This window comes from Lepidochelys kempii, chromosome 5 (genome assembly GCF_965140285.1).
Source record: "Lepidochelys kempii isolate rLepKem1 chromosome 5, rLepKem1.hap1, whole genome shotgun sequence".
In the NCBI taxonomy this organism is placed as follows: Eukaryota; Metazoa; Chordata; order Testudines; family Cheloniidae; genus Lepidochelys; species Lepidochelys kempii.
The window spans coordinates 93510351-93533319 of record NC_136384.1 but is presented as its reverse complement, the minus strand read 5'-3'; the positions used below and the strand labels follow the sequence as shown (position 1 = coordinate 93533319).

Genomic DNA, 22969 nt, shown 5'->3' with positions numbered 1-22969 from the left:
TAGCCTTGGTAATTGGCATCAAAGCAGAGTTCTTCAAAACTACAATAACAGTGGCACAGTCAATGGCAGGGATACGATCCAATTTAACTCAGGGAGCCCTCACTAAGATTTCACACAGCCTTAGACATACAGAATGACCATAAGTTGCCAGGCCACATCACTTCCTCAAAGAGAAACTAGAATCTGAAGTGGTATAATTTGTCCAATAATGTTTATTCACTTTAATCTCCATTTAATACACGAGAGATTTGATGTATTAATTTAAAATGTAGTTCTGAGTGAACTTGATTAATTAGGTGTGTGAGAAAAGTCACCTCTTACTGTATGCGTTTTGGAGAGAGCTCAATGGGTTATAATTAGGCACACATATGTATATTACATCTGCCAAATCAAATACATATTGGACATCTGAGAAAAATTAGAGTTAAATGCACATCTTTATGAATTGTTCTTCAATTTTTATATTGGCACTAATTGATCAGTTACAAAAAAAAATTATTTTCAGTTTTCTGTAGCATAAAACAGTTCCTACTGAATTTTATAAACGGGTCTGTGAAACTACTATTTTTCAGGTATGATAATGAACTTGATGGTTAGTAAATAAAGCATAGGACATAGTTTTTGCATTTTCCTATAAAAGGTATTTATATCGCCAAAAAGTCTTTAAATAGATCACTTAATAAGTGAGAGCAAAAAAGACTGTTGGTACTAAAGCCTTTACTGTAATAAACCAAATATATTTACAATTTATACAAATGTTTGACCTTCAACAAAAATACAAAAACATATCACAAGATGCAAAACCTGAAAACAAGTTCATCTGAGACACCACCGCTCTACACAGGACAGAATGCAAGTTGAACCGCAAGGAAAAGAAAAGTAATCCCACATATTCAGGCAATGAGAAAGATCTGCATGAGGTCACAAAGAAAGAAAGAAAGAAAAATAAAAGGCTTCAACATTCATCAGCAGACTCAGTTTTTTTCAAATCCCCCAAACCTAGGTTACATCTGTCCATCTTGCCTCTGTGTTTCATTTGGTCCAGGTAGCTGATACCTAGTTGCTGGATGTTGCCTTTTATTTTATTTTGTATACTTGGAGTTGTTTCATTACAAGGTCTGAAAATGGATATTTTGTTCCTTTTTTAAAAAGGCAAAACCTCTCTACTTCTACAAATTAAGAACATTTGGCCCAGTTCAACTCTATAAGTTATGTCCCCATCACATTTTTCAGTAGATGACTTCATAGACTGTAGCTTTCTTGTCTCCAGAGCCAGTGACTATGTATTTATCATCCACAGAGATGTCACAACTAAGCACAGATGAGGACTCTTTGGACTAGATGGGGAAAAAAACAACATAAAAATTTGTTACTAATTTGTTCAGTAACTACTGTTCTTTGAGGCGTATTGCATATGTCCATCCACTTCAGGTCTGTGTGTGCCCAGTGAACCAGAGGTTTTTCCTTTAGCAGTACCCTTCGGGGAGGTGAATGCACCATCAGCCACCTCACGCTGCTGCATGATGGTATAAAGAACAGAGCCACCCCAGACCCTCATTTCCTTCTAACCAGACAGACTCCAATATAGAGGGGATGGAGGGTGCATCACGGAATGGACATGAGCAACATGTCTCAAAGAACAACAGTTACCGAACAAGTTAGTAACCATTTTTAATTCTTCAAGCGATTGCACATGTCCATTCCACTTCAGGTGACGCACAAGAAGTACAATCCAAAGGTGGGTTTTGGAGTCTACCTGAACAAGGACTGAAGAACTACTTGTCCAAAAGTGGCATCATCTTTGGAATGCTGAGATATAGCCTCATGAATAGTAAGATACACTGATGACCAAGTTGCTCTACAAATGTCTATTATAGGTACATGAGCCAAAAAAGCTGCTGAAGCTGCCAGAGATCTTGTAGAGCATGCTACCGTCCTTTTTTTGGAGGGGGTACATAGGCAACACCATAGCACAGATGTATGCAAGATGAAATCCTCTGAGTTGAGACTGGAAGTCCTTTCATTTTTACTGTAACTGACACAAACAGCTGGGACAATGATCTACAAAACCTAATTCTGTTCAAATTCTCTTCTAACATCCAAGGTATGGAACTTCTCCTCATCCTTATGAGAACGGGGCTTAGGAAAGAAAGTCAGTAAGTATATGGCCTGACTGAGGTGGAATTCCAATACTTTAGTCAGGAATTTCAGATGTGGGCACAAGTATACCTTGTCCTCATAAAAAAACTGAGTGAGGAGGGTCAGCTACCAAAACTCATAACTCCACCATCCTTCTCATGGAGGTAATAGCTACTAAAACCACTGCTTTCATAGAGAGATGTGGTAAGGAGCAGGTAGCCATTGGTCCAAAGGGAAGACCCATCAACCTTGTTATCACTAGATTTCGGTCTTAGGGAGGAATGGGATCCATGACATGGGGATATAGCCTGTCCAGACCTTTTAAGAATCTGACTGTTATAGGATTAGAAAACTCTTGAGTGGCCTGCAATTGGTGGGTGGAGAATGGAAGCAGCTGTCAGATAAACTCTGATGTAAGTAATCAATAGGCCTTTTTGTTCAGATGGAACAAACAGTCCAAAACACGTTGGATAATGGCCATGACTGCAAAAACACCTTTCAGCTTTGATCAGAAGAACTGTTTCACCTTCAACAGGGAAGTGTATCTAGTAAATGGCTTCCTGCTATTCATGAGAACATTTGCATATTCTCCGAACACTCCACCTCTAAAAATGTTAAGCATGGAGCATCCAGGCAGTAAGATGGAAAATGGCCATGTTGGGATGTAGCAGGCAACTGTGGTCCTGGGAAATCAAGCTGGGTTCTGTAGATAGCATCAAAGGAAACCTGGAAGAGAGGCTCAGCAGACTGGAGAACTAATGCTGGCGCGGCCAAGTTGGTGCTATGTGGACCATACAAACATGACTCTTCTTGGGCTTGGGAAGTAGCAGAATAGGAGGGAAGGCAGTTTGTCTTTCCAAGAAAGCAGGAACGCATCTGTCAGCAATCCCTGACTGTGAACAAAAGAGCTGACACTTCATGAGTAGTTAAGAGGTCTATGTGAGAGACCTGGTTTGAAAAATGAACCTCACAAGCTCCGACCTGACAAGACCACTCATGATCTATGCTGGACAAACTGCTCAGGCAATCTTCCAAGTCGCTCTGAACACCAGGAAGGTGACAGGCTTTGAAATGAATTGCAAAACTCCCAAAGATGTATCACCTCTTGACAGAGATTGTCTGACCTGGCCCTTCTCTGTCTGTTCATGTAGAACATCGCTGCAGTTTTGTCCATGAGGACTTAGAATCATAGAATATCAGGGATGTAAGGGACCTCAGGAGGTCATCTAGTCCAACCCCCTGTTCAAAGCAGAACGAGGCTAAAGGCAGGAACACCCTGGCTACTGGAGCATTCAGGATTGTTCTATACATTGTATTCTCTGAACTGGGAAGAAGATTGACTTGTCCTGATTGTTCAACATAACCAGAATACTGAAGAGGGATTGGATCCTGGATCTAACTTCCACCTCTAGCTTGGATCGATCCCGTACCAGCCAGTCATCCAGGTTAGGAAAGACTTGGAACTCCTGCTGTCCTTAAGAATGCAGCTACCCCTGCCATGCATTTTATAAATACACAGACGTAGGGCAACAGACAGGCAGAAGGGTAGGATTGCAAACTGATAATGGGTCTTGTTAACCAGAAATCTTAGGAATCTCCTGTAGTTTTGAGGTGCAGCCACATGAAAATGTGCATTCTTCAAGTCGAGGGCAGCACACCAGTCGCCTGGATACACAGAGGGGGATGATGGAGGCTATGGTTATCATGCATTATTTTACTTTCTTTAAAATTTTTACAAGTCCAGGATGGGTCTGAGACCTCCTTTTGCCTCTGGAATCAGGAAATAATGTGTCTAGAAACCTCTATAATGAGGAGAGCCTCTTCTATAGCTCTCAAATGGAGATGAGACTGCACTTGTCAGAGGACAACATACTTGTGAGAGTGTTCTCTGAAGAGAGGTGGGGAAGGAATTTGCGTGGGGGGGAGTGGAAATAAACAGCAAGATACTGTTTCACAGTACCTAGGACCCACTGATCTGTGGTAATATGGGACCAAGGATATAGGGACCAGGAAAACAAGTTAGAAAAAATATGGGAGGGAGAAACTGGCACATCACAATCCAGTACTCCGTCCCCAACAAGACAATCTAACAGACTGCTGGGGATTTCCCTACTGTCTCAAAGAACCCACTGAAGTAGAAATCTGAGGAGGAGGTGGTCTTATCCTGTGGTTTTTCCCCTCATTTTCTAGAATGTTCAGGCTGCATAGGTGGGGAAAACAGAGATCTCTAAAGAGACTGAGAGCAGACTGCTTTCTTTTAAAGAAAGGCATGTAAATTCCCAACAATGTCAATGTGGCCCTCGAGGCTGTGGACCGTCTCATCCATCTTCTGAGAGAAGAGGGTAGGACCTTTCAAGGGGAGACCCTGGGTCATCTGATGGACTTTTTGCAGGGGACCTGAAGACTGAAGCCATGAACATCTGTGCATAGATACTGTAGATCCCGTTGTGTTGGCTGCTCAATCTACCCCATCTAAGGATGTTTGCAGAGAGGTCAGAGCCACCAGCCTGCCCTCATCAAACAGGGTTTGGAATTCCTGTCGAGCAGCATCTCACAACTCGTCTGAGAACTACAGAATATTGTCACAGAGGGAGAAGTTGTATCTGGCCAATAAGGTTTGTTGGCTAAAGATATGAAATTGTAGCCCAGATGTAGAATAAATTTTCCTATCAAAAATGTCCAATTCTTCATGTCTTTTTCCTTTGGTGTAGAAGATGGTCAACCCTGACACACTCTCATTCACCTCCAAGATAAGTAAGGAACCTGGCAAAGGATGGGTATAAAAACGTTCATAGCCTTGAGAAGGGACATGGCACCCTCTGTCAGTTCTCTTAGCTGTCAAAGGCAGAGGATAGCATTTCCCACAAGGATTTTGTAGATGTTGCTGATGGGCAGAGCCACTCTGGAAAGCCCTGCTGAATCCATAATGCTGAACCCAAAAGCCTATGGGAAACTCTCCTGGAATCACTTCAGCAGGAATATCAAAAGAGGTAGCTCCTCTCTTTTAAAAGTTCTCTATAAGCCCTGACGTCATCCCCTACAGGTGAGGAATCCTGGGGGACTACAGACTCATCAGATGAGATGAGGGAAAATACAGAGGAGGCTGAGGCTAATCCTCCTGTGGTGCAGTGGATCCATGTTTGGAAGTATGAAGCTGGTATTGAGAGTCTTCTTGGTATGGACCTTGTGATTATCATCTGCTAGGGGATCTATAAAGCTAGGAAACCAAGGAGGATCTGGAAGTGGGAGGCATACCCCACAGGTTCCAGTAAGGCATAGATATGGCATAGGACCCCAGACACAACTACTCCAAGGATCCATGTCTCTGCACATGTGATCGGTACGAGGAACGGAATTCCTGCAATGAAGGTGAAGGGGAGCGTTGTCAGCTAACCCAGGAGCAAGGGGCATAGGAGCCTACCTCACAATCAAGGAGGACCCTGATTTGTAGGACTATGGTGGTAATGTGCCAAGCAGTGCCAGAGCCTGGGGGTGTCTCTCCAGAGATATTGGAACTGGGAACAGCATGCTGTTTACCTCTGGATGGAACTGAATGAGAAAGTGCTGGACACTCCAAAGAGCTAGCCCCAAACAGTACAGAGGGCTGAATTTGTCTTTGAGGTAGGTCCACAGACAGGGCCTCTCACTGGTACCAGATAGCTTGTCTCCTGGACCATCAGAGAATCTGGCACCATGAGACAGAGTAGATCCTGTGCTGCCACATAGGTCTCCAGTGTCATCAATACCAAGAGATTTTCCTGGTGCTATTATTGTGGTACTGAAGGAGTCAGCACTGTAGCAGGGGTCCTTCTCAATGGCAGAGGCATGGGTGCTGGAGTTGATAACCCTTGATGAGAAGAGGTTGGTAACAAGGAGCCTCTCTTCCCAGAGGATACCCTATTCTGTCCTCCAGATTGTTTACTGATGGATGATCCCAGGGACCTTGATCTTTTAACAGATCCAAGATTCGGCTCCTCTGATAAATGATCTGATCTTCCATGCTTCTTTCTTGCCACTAGAAAAGGGGATTGGTGCCAACCTTCAGAAGCAGTGTCCCAAGGGACAGTCCTCACCAATGCCGAAGTACTTGATGCCCTCCTTGACAGGAAGGTACAGAAGGTGGATGCAGAGCGGCCTCCAGGAGGATATGGCACAATCTCACCTATCTGTCCTTTTTCCTCTGGGGTTTGAAGTCTCTGCAAATCTGGCAGGGATTTTGAATGTGACCCAGAATGAGGCACTTCAGGCAGGTGAAATGAGGATCATTCACTGGCATAGATTTCTTGGTGCCAGCACAAGACTTAAAACCCAGAGACCAACGTATACCTCAGTACTGGATGTCAGTAACCTACAAATAAGAGGGAACCAATGCTTCAAGAAAAACAACCAATAAAACCTACAGTAATCTAACACCAATGAATATCACTTCACTATTTACATAAAGGAAGATAATTTCCGTGTAAAGGTAGAAACTTGAAGCAGCATGCCCATGTGCTCTGACTACTGATCCCAGGAGGTCAGAAGGAACTTGGGCAGTGTCATGAGGGGACTGAGGGCACATATGCCACCCCAGTGGGTACTTTTAGGGGGGAAATTTCCAACTTTGGTGCATTGGGTGCAGACACTCCTGAAGTGGAATGGACATGAGCAATCACTGAAAGAAAAATAAAACATTAAAATAAAAAATCCTTTCTTCACCGTCCCTCCAACACTTTTTGTTTTGTGAAGAAATTAAAGGGGCAGGGGGCTATTACTCTTACCTGGAATATACTGGCTCCATAGGGGGTCCGCCAGGCATTAAGAAGGTTATCTTTTCCAGTACTCACAAACCATTTACCTAGAAATGTAACAAAGGCAATGATAACATAAAAAAAAAATCCAACAACTGACAGATTTTACATTTTCAACTCACATTTATGAAGTTTAACTCAATAGGCATATTAACCTCAGGGGTTATTAGCTGCCTGATTAGCACTATTCAGAGCTCTTGGTACTAATCAACATGGTTTTTGCTTACATCTGTGTGGGGGGGAGATGGGGGGGCGGATATGAAACCCATCTCAGAGGAATGCTGTTGCTGCTTGTAATAATAATACTTTTTAAAAAAATAACAACTTGGTAAGAAGAAAGCACTTTACAAACATTAACTAATTCTCAACAGCCATGGGAGGAAGGTAGATGGGCATCATTTTACAGATGGCGAATAAGAGGCAGAAAGGTGAAGTGACTTCCCCAAATCATAAAGTAACTGGCAGAGCAGGGATTAGAACACAGGAACACCTGGCTTCCAGTGCCATGTTCAGGCCAACTTACCACAATAAGCAAACTTAAGTGACAACACGCAGCTCTCATGCAGATGTAGTTGATACTTGTCTGGTTTATTTACATGTAGTACTTCCACATTGCTGCTCTCCATCCCCACAGCTAGCCATTCACCAGTAGGGCAATATCCAAGGGAAAAGATCTGGAGAAATTAAATGAGGAAAATGTTTATCTTTTTGCAATGTTAATGAATGAAATATCACAGTGGAGGAAAGAGACTAAAACCAAATCCAAACTGTTCACCAGCAAGAATACAGTTCCAATTCCAATAAGAGAATGGGAATATTTAGTTATCTATTCATGTAATTCAAACTATGCTTTAGGGGAGAGCGGGAAGTGAGATGTCAGTTAGGCTATCGTTGCATTTTTGTGAGCCAATAATCTATAGGAATTCCAAAACATAATGCATGTTTTGTCGTCTAACAGCAATATAAAATTTCACACTTGCACTGGGTTTAGTTCTTGAGTATCATCCTAAATAAACTGGCAAATTTAAAAAAAAAATTATAGGAAAAACTAGTCACCTGTGATGTGAAGTCATGCTGTTGTAGCTGTCTACCTTCTCTCAAGTCCCAGGATCTGACAGTGTTGTCCAAACCTCCCGTCCAGAGCTTGGTACCATCATTAGAAATGTCAATACAGCTGGCTCCATCTGTGTGGCCCTGGAATTGCCTGATAAAACAAACCGGATTGAATAATGATTTCCTGCCAGAGTTCAAGGTAAACACTGTTGTGTTGTTAGTTTTGGATTCCGTTTGTGTGTGTCATCTCTTCTGAGTCTGCTGATGTGCAAGAGCCAGCCCCTCCCCCTGGCTGGACATGAAATGCACACATTACAAAAACCACTTTGCAGGTGTTAGGGAAATGATCTGTAGTACAGCTAGCTGAACAAAAGCAGTCAAATATTTCCTATCAGATTTTGGGAGGAAGGAAAGCTATTTAAAACCCAAAGTACAAGTACGTTAGCCATCACACCTGGAAAAAATGAATGAAACACCAAGATTAAAAGAACAGACTATCCAGGGTACAAACTAGTTATTTCTGCGTTTTTATTTATCTGTGAATCAAGAAGATAAATACCTAGCAGATTTGGTTACATAAATATTAGTAGGAAGGAATCCAGAAAACTAAAAACAAACACTGCCACCATGACTGAATCAGCAAAATTATGCCCTCAGTGGTAGTCGATCATGAGATCCCATTGACACTAAAGAGCATATTTTGTTTTAAAGCTTTGCCTTAGGAACTCCCAGCTCTCAGCATCAAAGGGTCAACTCAAGTTGTCCTTGATCCACAGACCAACATCCTCTGAGATGCTTGCATTTTTCACTGGTGATTGGCTTTGGGGAAGTCCTATGCCTTAGTGTCAAAGGTGGAAGGAGTGGTGGGGAGAAAAGACTTTGGGAGTCAACTATAAATCATAAATTACAACTGCCACAATAAAGGTCATGTGGCATGTTTGGTTTTGAGTCACTGATCTGAAAACACAAGGAGTTATCAGTTAGTAAAAGTAGCAGGCAATGGAAGATTAGAAGCAAACATACAGAGGTAAGAAGTGCATCACAGCACTATGGCAGCTAGTCCTGGTCATTCATGAGAGTGTCATAAAATTTAGAAAGATTTTATTTGTACACAGACATAATTTAAATACGTAGGAAGAGCGTACACAGAAGCTCTTACATCCACATCTTAGGACATGCCAAAATCATGTTTTTTTGGTGCCCACTCGGAGACCTTTAAATAGGCCCAGAGTGTGTAATCAACACTTACAGAGAATCAGGGCCATTCCTAATTTAGGCTCCATTTCCTTACAGTACCATGGATCTCTACAAATTTAGTAGCAATGGACCAAAACTTAGCTTTTCAGTGGACCACAGCATTATTATACTATAAGCTATCCCAGGCAATTCCAAATCCAGCCTCTGCATAATGGCAGAAAGGGATAACATTACCATGCAGGGCGCTCACATTTAGAAATGGATTCTGCCTCTAGCACAGTCACTGTTTTGTCTTGAAGTCTTAAAAGGAAGTCAGTTGAGGAAATGACTTATCTGGGCATTAAGTTAATCATACTCCCTGCCAACCAATCCTAAAAGAATCAGAGATTGGTGCAAAGAGTATTACTTATTAGCCTCCAAAAAAACAGACCAACTGTCAAAAATAGTATCTTAAAAATGTGAGGGGAGAAAACTGGGGAGGAATGGCAGAAAAAAACAGAATACATGAAATTGTTTCAACTTTAATTTAACACTATTTATACTATGGTTAAATTAAACAAAATTTAAGAGCTGCTCCAAGCCTCGTTTAACACTTTAGGTGCATCCCAATGCCAGTATAATCCACTGTATGTTAAAAAAAATCTCCTTCATCTTTGCTGTTGTGTTCCAGTAACACATGGTCAAAAGTATAATGCCTTGTCAACACCCATTTCTCAAGCACAATGGACTATTGGTATTTCATGCCTTATTGATACAGTTGGCAGAATCCACACTCTTCTAAATCACTTTTGGATAGTCCAATTTTGTTACCATAAGCAGGTACTTATGTAATAAGGGTCAAAACAAGCCAAAGAAACATACCTCAATACTACCCCAAAGTTTGCATTCACCCTTCATCAACCATGAAGATTAAAGTGATATATATGCCACGGTCTGCAGTGATTTGGGGCTGATCCAAAATTCACTGAAGTCCATGAGAAGTTTTATATTGACTTCAGTGGGCTTTGGATCAGGCCCTTTATGAGCTGGGAGAATGTCTTCCAGGACTAGGCTGAGATCATCACTAAACAAGGATTCAATCTGTTCTCTAGATACAGGAACTACCTACGTTTAACACTTTTGTCATGAAATACATTATGTAGGAACAATGAATATTCAGTAAAAATCCTTTTGTAAAGAAAGAATAACTCACCTGACCAATGTCTGATTGTGCAGATCCCACACTGCAATATTCCCATCACTACAGCAGGAAAAGCAGACCTTGGAATCGGGGCTGATAGCCAGAGCGTAGCAGGCTGGAGCAGAAGATGTCAGCTCTGCTTTTATACGAGGAGTTGGTGCTGCCAGGTCCCATATAGATAATGTGCTGGCTTCCCCACCAACTATGAGGGTGCATCCATCAGGCAGCAATTTACAGGAGCGGATGTAGTTATCTCTGTTCTGTACAATACAAGCCACCTCAGTTACATTAATAAATGCCTACTGATAATAACCAATGACATGATCCATGGTGCATCCAAGTTTTAAACACTAGGTTGTATTTTCCTGGTGCCAAAGTACACAAAATTCACCAGCAGTTTCTAAATGGCTTCCATCTCCTACCTTTCACCACTGAGCAGAGAGTACAGCTGTAGAAATTGAGCTACAGTTTTCATATTGCAAGTACGGAAGCCTACTTTGTTTTGAATCTGATGGGTAGCAATTCTTACATCTCATTACTAACTGACAGAGCCAAGCTAACAGAGCCAAGAGCTTGCCTGCTGTACAAGTGCACTCCTTCTGCTACGACTGCCAACACTGCAGGAATATTTTCAAAAGAGCAAATGACCTCTTACTTTGGCAGTGTGAAGAAACCATCTATGAAAAGCAGTTTGTAAAACCAATGCCACCTTTGAGTTTTTTTCCTTAAACACTATTTTGTGCTTACCATTTACAGCTACAAACGCTGCACCTTTTATGTCCTGACTGCTTTTAACCTGTTTCTTGGGACTGAGACTGGGTCTTCGTTTGTCAGTGGGGCTCTTACCACATAACTGGTTTCACACTTGTGATAATGCTGCTGACTAAAAAGTACTAAGGGGAAACAGTCCAGGCTTCAGCCATTACAAGTTTTACTCCATAAATTATTGGCTGTCATGACTTCCCCATTTTAAATAGCAAAATTACTGCGATGAGCGCTGTGCAGCAGCCAAAAGAATAAAGCCTATAACTCAAAACATTCAAGAAAGCAATATTACTATTTGTTTTGCGTTCCACTTTCCTTACAACAGCAGAACAATCATTTTTTTGCAGTAGCCATATTATATCCTTGCCTGCCTTATTATATTCAGCAATAAGACTACATAACCTACATGTAGATAGCTATGAATACTGCTTCCAGGACTGCATCCTCCACAAAGCACATCCTATATATTCAGCAATGATATTTGATGGCTAGCACTGGGATAGTAGTAGTAACAAAGCCAGACTTTGTACCTTGGCTCATACCAACACCACTGAATACTGAGAGCAAACTGTTTTAAATAGATACTGTGGGGATTTATAGCTTATACCCTTAGTAGAGCACTTGCCTTCACAGTTCACATTTTACTGGTTGCCTTTCTTTCCAAACTTTTTCAGCTGGTTTTATTGGTTGTGGAGCAGAGTATGGTGTATGAAGCTTTCTGAGCTAGTTGAGCAGGCAGACCCTGCCTGCTCCATGATGTATACAGCACTGAACTCATTGTCAGCTCTCAACAAATGTACGTTTATGTTCAGAACAAGAGCAAATACATATTAAGTTTAAGACCACTCCCCGTACTATAATCAGGCACACTGTAACTACCTTCTATTTAAGTGAACCGTAGCAAAAGAGAAATACTTATGGAATGTTCTAGGCATCACGGAGCAAGCCTGACTGCATTCTCTTTCTGTCACTTTCATCTCATCTAATGGGGAAACCCCCATTATCTGTAAGAGGGAGAATGGGGGACAATTTACATTTAAAAGTCATCTGTCTAGTGCAGTATATGATTATTACCGATCATATTTGTGATGAATAAACTACGATTCTTCTCTTACCACTGCCACCATTTTATTTTAAAAAATAGTTACATACCTAAAGCAGGAAACAGAACTGCCTGATATTTCCTTATAATATGAATAAAATCCAGGCCTGGAGAGCTATTTCCTTATTGAATCTCCAAGGAGAAGTTACCCTTGTGCACAAGTTCCTGTTTGCTTACCAGGCAGTCCAGCTGAGAGACAGGGCTCTTGTTGCCAGGTTGGCTAATATCCCAGACTTTGACACATCCCTTTCCCCCAGTGTACACGTGTCTTGTGGGGTTGCTGATGGTAACTGCACACACTACTTCCCCATGATTCAGAGTATTGATCTGACGAGCATGGCGAGGGATTCCTGGTCCAATGAGGGCATCAGGAGGAAAAGGTACAGGCTGCATCTGACCATCTGCAGTAACATGAAAGGAGTATGCTCTTTTTTGGGAAAGAGGGAAGAGGAGAGAAAGAGACAGAAAGAGAATTAGGTCAACCATTACATTGCTGAGTTGTGAGAAATAAGAGCAACCTTTAGCAGATTCTTTGCTTGGCTAATTTTATTTTTCACATTATAATCAATGTAAGCTGCAATGCCAAATGCTATAGGCACAGAAAATTTGGGATGGGATGAGACCACTCAAAGCAGACAGTTCTATCTCCTCTTGCATGAGAAGTAACTAGAGCAAAAAATAAAAGTGCATTAAGTGGTACGATTAACAAGTCCCCTTAAAAAAAGTCTATATACATGAGGTCATAGCAACTTCCTAATCACCTTTTAGCCTCAGGGAATTTAACCAAACACCTAGACTGCAAATATGAACTAAATGTGAGTCAACAGTGTAACACTGTTACACAAAAAGCGAACATCATTCTGGGAGTATTAGCAGGAGTGTTGTAAGCAAGATGCGAGAAGTAATTCTTCTGCTCTACTCCCCTCTGATTAGGCCTCAACTGGAGTATTGTGTCCATGTTTCAAGAAAGATGTGAACAAACTGGAGAAAGTCCAGAGAAGAGCAACAAAAATGATTAAAGGTCCAGAACACATGACCTATGAGAGAAGATTGAAAAAATTGGGTTTGTTTAGTTTGGAAAAGAGAAGACAGAGGGGACATAAGAGTTTTCAAGAACATAAAAGGCTGTTACAAGGAGGAGGGAAAAGAATTGTTTTTCTTGACCTCCGAGGATAGGACAAGAAGCAATAGGCTTAAATTGAAGCAAGGGAGGATTAGGTTGGACATTAGGAAAAACTTCCTAACTGTCAGGGTGGTTAAGTATTGGAATCAATTGCCTAAGGGGTTGTGGAATCTCCATCATTCGAGATTTTTAAGAGCAGATTAGACAAACACCTATCAGGGATGGTCTAGATAACACTTAGTCCTGCCATGAATGCAGGGGATTGGACTAGATAGCCTCTGGAGGTCCCTTCCAATCCTATGATTCTATGAACAAATGGAGGCATTTCTGATTATTTGTACAGCTTTTGATATTTGCATTCCTGCCAGCGTCTGAGTACGAGTGAACTGAAACTGATGGGCTGGGATGTGGAGAATGGTAGCTGAATAAAGATACATATTCCTTGAAAAAAAATGTAGATAGGCAGATGCTCCACATGTATTACTTTCAGAATACTCCACTAATAGTAGATAGGACCTAGTGTTTTGAGTATTTCTTTTATGGCTCAAATACCATTATAGGACAAAACCTTTTCACTAACTTAACACATTTTATTGCCTCGGTGAGATCCCTAATTTTATCCTAATGTTTTTAATACATGTCTGATTCACATCACAAAGACCAATACTACCATCAACGCTGATGCCACATTTATGACAGTCTCAAAAAGGCCAAAAACTGAATGAACATGGAGAGGAGAATGAACTACCTGCTCACTAATACAAATTGGGCAGTTTGAGTCACACTGTTTGGTGCTCTCCCTGGTTATCCCTTTTATTTTTTCCTTAAAATATCCTTTTCATAAAAGGATGATCAAAGTACCTACCCTATATTCCAAATACAGCCTTCCTACAGCCTCTCAGTCAGTGTAAATCAGATGAAATTCAGTATTACATACACTTCTTTTACATATTGCACTATTTAATTGGCATTCTATCCTACAACTGTTACTCTCAGATTTTTCCGATATGTGTTTTCTGTAATATCATGTGCTAGAACCAGGGACTGAAAAACTCACTCAAATGGGGTGAGTATGCTGACTAGGGATGGGGAGAGAATAGATCGTACAGCTGGCTCCTTCCCTTGAAGGAAGGGATTAAGCCTGAGAGTAGAGCAGCCCACGTGCTATTATTGTTTTCTCAAAAGAGTAGAGGGAAGCAAGTTGCATTTATGTTAAGGCATGGATGTTTCTTATAGCTGGCCACATGTGGTGGAATTCATACTTGAGTGAATGCACACAGTGCATGAGTACGGATGAGAGTGAGAGCAAAAAACAGAAGGAGGGGGCTATACTAGCTAAGAAGTGAAGGAGAGAAAGATCTTCAGGCAGATGTGCGCAAGAGAAAATGTAGGACTGGCGGTAAAGAATAGAAGATAACATTGGGAAAGAAAGAGAAAAAGATACAAGGGCATGAAGAGAAAAAGAATGGAAGGATACTCACTCCAAACAACACAATGTATATAATAGGATGGAAAAGTTGAGTAAAGCCAAAAAGGGGAAACAAGATACAAGAAAAAGCACAGGAGACAAAGTTATATTGCTGCAAAACTTATTAAATGGGAAGTAGATTGATAATGCAAAATATAAACACAGTATTCTTTTAAATTGTCTAGGGCATGGCTTTTGGGGCTGTGACGGCACAAGTGTTTGTCACATTGGTTAATAGTAGATGTTGGGAAAACTTCTGAAGCCCCCTAGTAAAATAATTTGAATATAAAATGTTCAAGTTTTGTCACGATACATTCCCTGCATTGAACTGAATATATTATTTATCTTCATGATGCTGATAGCCAGACTCATATTGCCTATTGCCCTCTCTCTGTTTTATTGACTGTCTCAGGTTTATAGCACTTCCTTTTTGTTCATTTCCTCCTTCAGGGCACAGGAACAAAGTGAACACTAGCCCTCAACAGTTAATATCTTGTAGGTGACTCCACTAGTTATATCTCCTTTCATCCAATGAGTATTTATAAATACCATTAGTATTTGATTTAGAGGGCAGTTTTTTATTCACTCAAAAAGCCCACCGTTCTAAATACCATAATTACTGCCAACGTTGTTACTCTAAGAAACAAAAACAAAGGGATGAACAAAATGAGGCTCTGTGATAAAAATACTATGTGATTATGTAACTAAAGACTGTCCCGTAATGCATGTGCATGGGAACAAAATTAAGGTTGCACAGCCAACCATAATTCTGGCATTTCCTAACTTTTGACTTTGCAACTCTACTAGTATTCTTTTACACATTGCTTTCTTGTGTGAAATTTCCTAGGTTTTTAAAAGTAATAAACTGAAAAAGCTGAAATTCTCCATCAGGCTGACATCACCAGGGGTCATCAGCAGGTTTGGAATCTTTATATCTACCACACTGCACACCACTGTGCCACTTGAGCTCAGGGATAAATTGATAGAAGACTATCATCCTCTATGTGGACCAGCCCTACAGTGGGTTTCACAGACATTTACTGAGAGCAGAAGAATTGGAATCTTGAGTTCCATTCCAGGCTCTTGAGGGGAGTGTGATCTAAGTGGGCACAGACACCGTCTGTCTGTTCCCCCCTCCCCCCCCCAAGACTGACCCCTTCTGCTCTGTTCCGCCCAGCCCGTGCGTATAGTTTTTTCCCCACACAGCTCCTCATTCCAGTCCCAGTCTCCTCACCTATCCAGTCCCAGGCTGCACTCATAAGACTTCTCATCCCAATCCCAGTGCCCTTGCCCAGCAAATCCTAGTCTCAACTCCTTCAGACTCCCCGTTCCAGCCTCAGTCTCTGTCCCTTTTCCAGTCCCAGTCTGTTTATCCAGCCAGTTCAAGCACCCCTCACCCACTGGCTCCTAATCTGATTAGTCTCCCTGGTCTTCATGCACACCCATGTTCCCTTCCACAGGGGCTCCAGTCCAAGGCTTCTCCTCAGGCTCCTCATCCAATCTCACTGTCTCCCTACCCCAACTCCTTGTCTCAATCTCACTGCCCAGCTAGTCCCTGCAACTTAGTTGCTAATATCGAAGAAGTCTTTATTGACCGGATGTGATTTTTCAAAGGCTTGTAATCCCAATATTTCGGCAGATTTTCCCAGGGATGGCAAAAGACAGAGTCCTGACACAAAGGTCACCCCTTGTCAAATTTTATGTCACTGCTCCAAAGCATGGGGTCCTTGAGTTTTCATTGAAAATGTCACCAGAATTTTTTAACATGCGCAAAACAATATTTTTTTTCCCTACCCTCTTTCTCGGAAGTGACTGAATTGTTTTTTCTGAAATTTATTTTTTTAAATTCAGCCTGAGGCAGACATCAGGCATGGCAAACTTCAGCCCAAACGTCTGAAGTTTGGCAAAGTTAGAAGCAACTGAAACCAGGGTCTTATAAGCAGACATGTCAGGCAATCTTAATAATAGACACTGCTACCAGACCCAGCTATAATAAAAACACATACAAACTAAAACACCACCACCAAAACATACATTTCTTACATTCTGTAGGAAGAGATTAATTCCTTACCCCCTTCCTTTTTTGGTTAATTTTTACTCTTCCTCCAAGTCTCCTCATACACAAGAGCTAAGATTAACCCACAAGGATGCTGGAAACTTCTAATTGTGTACAATGGACAAGTAACAGATAGTTTGTAAGTAATTAAATTAAAAACATATGACAAACAACCCCACTCCTGCCTGAAAAAACCCTAAACGTTATTTAGGTTACTAAATCAAGCTCTTTAAAATTAGGAAATGCCAAAACTGAGGTTGCCAATGAACTACAATAAAGTATTTAATTACATGATCACATATTTCCTGCCTCATTAAACACACAGGATTGTATTACGGTAGTGGTTAGAGGCTCCAACAGAGATCAAAGCTTCATTGTGCAAGGTACAAACACATAATAAAGATAATGCCTGTCCCAAAGAATTTATAATCTACATAGACTAGGCAGACAAAGGGTGGGAGAAGAAACAAAGGCATAGAGCAGTGAAGTGACTTGCCCAAGGTCACACAACAGGTCAGATCTAGGAAGAGAATCCAGGTATAGAATCATGACAGCTGTGAGAGGCTGTAGTTGGGCTTATAGTCTGGCGCGCGCTCTCTGTCTCTCTCTCACACACAAGCAGAAGTTTAAGTTCCAGTTGCAAAATTTTTATTACTGGTGAAAATACACAGGCAGAAAGATACACAAGTAAAACACAACTCGACTTTTAGATCTCATGCTGGTTTTGCAGGGCTGGCAGTTATGAAGACATTCTTTTTTTTACTTGTAGATTGACCAGATTTGTTCTGGCTGTGACAGAGGTAAGAAACATGAAGTCCCCCACCGAAGCCATTTTTTTCAGTCACCTTTCAGAGTAATAATCATACTTGTGCACATTAATTTTTTTTCCAAAAAATAAAATCTTACTTTTGAAGGTTACTGCTTGACTCCCAATATTTTCAAAACATCAGATTTTCTAATATTTCAGTTTATTTATAAATTAATATGCAAAGTTTGTTAGTCCTGGGGAAGAGGAGGGGCAGAGACAATATCTTCCTGTGTGTGTAAAGTGCACATTCAATATGTCAATGATTAATCCTAGAATGTAAAATCTTGAACCTAATTTAAGGCTTGTACATTCATGCCAGTGTATGTTCATTCTCTTTTAATGCAAGTAATTCAATTATTAATCATATCAAACCAACAATATGCAATGTTGTTGTAGCCATGTTGCCCTAAGATATTAGAGAGACAAGGATGAGGGAATATCTTTTATTTTAACATTTCCCAGGTCTGAAGAAGAGCTCTGTTAAACTTGAAAGCTTATCTCTCTCACCCACAGAAACTGGGCCAATAAAAGGTATTACCTCACTCCTTGTCTCTCTAAACCAACAACATGGCATAACATCTTATTGCTTCATTTTTTTTTTCTTTTAAAAAAATTTTTAACACTTGTGAAAATGAAGTGATCCTTCCTCAGAACAAGTACAGCACTGCCAATGCAGGTGCAAATGGCTTTATTTATTCCTCAAACTTTTCTTGCAGATTTCCAGGCTACCTCTAATCTTAATCATTGTATAAATAAAGACAACCTCCTCTGCTGCTTCTACAGAAGAACTGTATTTCCAACCCCAGGCCTACAGCCCTCGTACACAGAAACACACACACACACCCCCACACAGACAAGTATGGAAGAAAAATAAAAGTACTGTTGACCACAAACCTGAGGTACTTCCTGTGGGGCTGAGTGATTTTGATAGGAAAATATGCGTCCTTCAAGTCAAGGGCAGCATACCAGTCTGCTAGATCCAGCGAGGGGATGATGGAGGCCAAGGAGACCATGCGGAACCTGAGTTACTTCATGAACTTAAGTTCTCGCAAGTCCAGGATAGGCCTGAGGCCGCCTTTGGTGTTCAGTATTAGAAAATATTGGGAATAAAAGCCCTTTCCCCTGTGTTCCTGAGGAACCTCCCCCACTGCCTCTAGTATTAGAAGCGACTGAATCTCCTGGATAAGGAGCTGCTTGTGAGAAGGGTCCCTGAAAAGGGATGGGGAAGGAGGGTGGAAGGGCACAGAATTGTATGGAGTATCCCCTCTCTACCATGCAGAGCACCCAGCAGTCCGACATGATACAGGACGATGCACGGTAAAAAGGGGACAGTCGGGAGGAAAAGGTATGGTGGGGTAGACCCAGCTCTGATCTGGTGCACCATCCTCAACCACACCTTCAAAGGGCCGGTTTAGGGCCAGAAGGCGGTTTGGATTGGCCAGAGCCCTGGCCTGAAGATGGGTATTGTCTCCTCCTGCCACTTCTGTTCCTCCTCCGAGAACCGTCCTGGCGGTTCTGCTGAGGGAATCTCGGAGGAGGCTGCAGTCTGAAGTGTCTCCGCTGTGTGGCGGGAGTGTGAAGGCCCAAAGACTTGAGGGTGCCTCATGAGTCTTTCAGGCTGTGTAGCCTCTTGTCTGTCGAGTCACACCCTCAAATGGGAAGTCCTGAATAGTCTTCTGGACCTCATAAGGGAGCCCAGAGACTTGGGGCCAGTAGCCAGGACCCTAGTGGTGGCATCTGCACCGTCCAACGTGGCTTGGAGGGAAGCCTGGGAGACTAGCTTCCCCTCCTCCACCAAGGCCTAAAACTCTGCTCAGGAGTCTGAAGGGAGGAGCTCTGTAAATCTGGCCATCGCTGCACAGGTGTTATAAGAGTACAGGCTGACGATGGCCTGCTGGTTCAAAATACGGAGCTGCAGACCCCCAGTAGAATAGACCTTTCTCCCGACAAGGTCTAGTCGCTTAGCCTCCCTGTTTTTTGGGGAAGGCCCTTGGAAACTCTGCCTCTCACGCTGGTTAGCAGCGTCCACAACAAGAGAGTCAGGAGATGGGTGGCAATACAAATGTTTGTACCCTTTGGAGGGCACAAAATAACACCTCTCATTGCGCTTGGCAGTGGGCAGCAAGGAAGTTGGAGTTTGCCACAGGGTCTTGGTGGTGTCCACAATAGTCTTAATAAGTAGTAGGGCAATACGAGAAGGTCCTGAGGAGGCAAGGATGTCCACCATGGGATCAGCCTCCTTAACCTTAATGCCCAGATCCTGAGCAGCCCTTTGCAGCAACTGCAGCAGTACTCTGTTGTCCTCAAGCACCGGGGCTACAGCTGTGCCCACCAATGCCTCGTCTGGTGACAATGAGGAGAAAGCACCTATAAGAAGTGGATGCTCCCTGCCATCCGCTCCCAAGGGGACCCGCGACCCTTGGAGCAGCGTCGGCGCCAACGGAGTGCTTGCTAGTGCTGTCGACGCCAAACCCAGTGTTGGCGCAGCCATCGGCAACACTGGTGGAAATGTCGATGGAGCCAGTGCCAAACCCCATGTGCACCAATGAAGGTGGCGGGCCAGTTGCCGGCATCGATGCCTGCGCTGTAGTCGAGATTGGTGCCAGCACTGAAGTTGGACGAGTCACTGGTGCCGAGGTCGGTGCCGAGGCTGGAGGTGTTGGTGTGTTTTTAAACCATGGGGACCGCGGCATACCACGGCTCTGGAGAGTCGAAATGCAGGGGACCCCCAACAACTCTAATTAGTCTAATACTAATAACTAAGGTAAACTACATACAAAGAACTGTAGAATGCGCTTGCTAAGCAAGGGCTACGGGAAGTTCCAGCCAACAGTCACTGGTGGTAAGAAGGAACTGAAGGAGGGGCGGGATCGCAGGGCTCTATATTGAGTGCCATGAAGGCATGACTCCAGGGGGCGCCCAGACTGACCCGACCGATGCTGCTATAGGACAAAATCTTCCGGCCACCATGCACGTGCATGCGCACACACCTGATTGGAATGGACATGAACAAGCACTCGAAGAAGAATCAAGGTTTCTTGCTTGCTGGTTTAAATCATGAATAAATTTGATTTTAATTTAAATCAATCCACCCTGAAGCAGTCTCTCTGACCCTGGTTTACTGAGACAGTAAGTTGCTTTTCCATTTGTACCCAGGATTTTGGATTGGTACCAAGAATACACTGTTTCTCCTATGCACTACCATAATACAAATAATAGTAATGTATTAATTTGTCTCAGATTAATTTGGTACAAATTTAAATTTGGCACTTTTAGCTCTCCATTTTCCAAATAGGATAATTTTGTTTTATGATTATGACCCTCCCAGGAGAAGTCCAGAATTGTTCTTTCCATTTCAGAGAAATATCTAGAAATAGCGTTTTCATAATAAAATTGAACTGCAGAACTTTAATCATATTTATCATGCTAATTCTTCCTCAAAGTCAAGAAACTGATTTGACCAGCTCTCTCACTCTAGTTGTTCAACAAAATTGCAAAAATGCAATAGTTTTGGGTTCTGCAGAAAGTGTCCCAGACAGCTTATAACTAGGACTTGCATGCTAAACATTTAAACAAATGAAATGCCATTTCCTTATTAAAATTACTGACATTATTTTAAAAAGAAGTTACATTTTGCCTCCATCTAAATCTTGTCTATAACATTTATATGCTCTGAACTAGATTAGAAAAGTACAAAGAGCACCAATAAGAACACAAGTCCTTAATACAATCATTCAGGGTGGATAAAAATCAATTCCTTTAAAAAAATCGGATTTTATTAATTTAGATCAGTTTTTTTGATAAAATGCTTTTTGAGGAAAAAACCTACCTAAAGGTAGTTTTTATTAAGATACATTATAGCTCAAAGATATCTTATAATGGAATAGGGATTATAAATTCTAATTCTATAGTATACGACAATCTAGTCACGTAATGTTTAAGAAAAGATTTGTAAATGAGTTCCAATAGTTCATGGATTAGGGACCCAATCTTATGGGGTTCCAGGGGCTTCTGTATAGATTATTTAGGTTAATCTTTCTATCTACCCAATGGGACTCAATGCTCAGTCTAGAAGATACAATCAGAGATGCTTAGTTTTGCAGTTCTCAAACTGTGGATTTGTGTCTTCAGAGATAACATGTTTGTTAACAGCAAAAAAACAATTTTTTTTAAAAAAATAAATACATACCTACATACAGAGAGAGGAGAAACAACAGACCTCAACCCTATCGTCCCTCTGAAAATTCATGTACGCAGAGTCAAATGCCTTACCTCTCTCTAAAAGTGCAAAGCTTCAAAAAGTTCAATGAATAGAAGATTGTTGGGGGTGGAATAGATCTGGACAAGGAGAAGAAGTCTGGAGATAAATGTGGGAAGGGAGGGACAGGCAGTAGAAACAAAAGTGAAACTGTTTGAGCAGCAAACTCCAGGTCTTGAGGTCTTTCTGAGTGTAACCTTCATTGATTTGAGATCTACCATACCATTCTCTCACTAGAAGGGAAAACCTTTAATGGCAGAAGGCTGTAAAAGAGACCCAGTTTGGGAATATTTTAATGAAGGTCTTCTACCTGTGGATAAGACAGGCATGCATACAAAATGCAAACAGTGCAACAAAGAAATGCAAGGCCTGGTTGCCTGATTGAAACAGCATCATGAGAAGTGTTCCTTCTCAGGAGGAAGCTGCATTGAAGATGATGAAAGGAACATGTCTGAACATGCCGGATCTTCAGGTTGATAAACTTTTTTATTTCATACTTCTTTCTTAAGAACTGCCTGTCTTCCTTCTGGACTAAAAAATATAGTTATTACTCAATGGTACTATCATTTTAGATGAAGCTGTGATAAAAAAAATAAATAACTGAAATAGGCAGATCTTACTTTTATAATTTCACCTCTAAAGTAGTACTGAGTGTCAGTGAATGCAATGAGTAATACTAAATGAGTAGTATGGTAATAATAATTAAATAACTGCATTGATATATTTTGTTTAGGAGAATCCATCCTCAGACAGGATTCTGAAGACTATCCACCGTCAAGATCACCATCATTTTCTATAGTTTCAGAGTTATCTGCCAATGATAGTGTTCCAGTCACATAGCCACGGTACATCACCTGTAGCAAAAAGAAAATAAATCTCCAGCATCCAGAAACAACCATAGATAAGTTTGTGATAAGAACCAGCAGATTGCAAAAGGAGGTAATTGATGAAAAATTGCAGTTTGTTTATGCAACAAACTCTCCTTTCAGTATGACTGAGAACGCACACTTCATTAATGAGATATTAAGAC

General features: G+C 41.6%; 1 protein-coding gene across 3 annotated transcripts in view; it reads right to left on the bottom strand.

Annotated features, from left to right (window-relative positions):
- Positions 1-194: 194 nt before the first annotated feature.
- Positions 195-22969, bottom strand: part of LOC140911638 (transducin-like enhancer protein 1) — a 93478-nt gene continuing 70703 nt past the window's right edge. For all 3 annotated transcript variants that reach the window (XM_073345080.2, XM_073345081.2, XM_073345082.2), the window contains 6 exons: positions 12404-12653; positions 10372-10619; positions 7986-8133; positions 7453-7603; positions 6900-6976; positions 195-1337 (listed from right to left, as the gene is read on the bottom strand). In XM_073345080.2, the coding sequence (XP_073201181.1) occupies positions 1230-1337; positions 6900-6976; positions 7453-7603; positions 7986-8133; positions 10372-10619; positions 12404-12653 (982 nt within the window). In that variant the 3' untranslated portion in view covers positions 195-1229. The remainder of the gene's footprint in view (positions 1338-6899; positions 6977-7452; positions 7604-7985; positions 8134-10371; positions 10620-12403; positions 12654-22969) is intronic.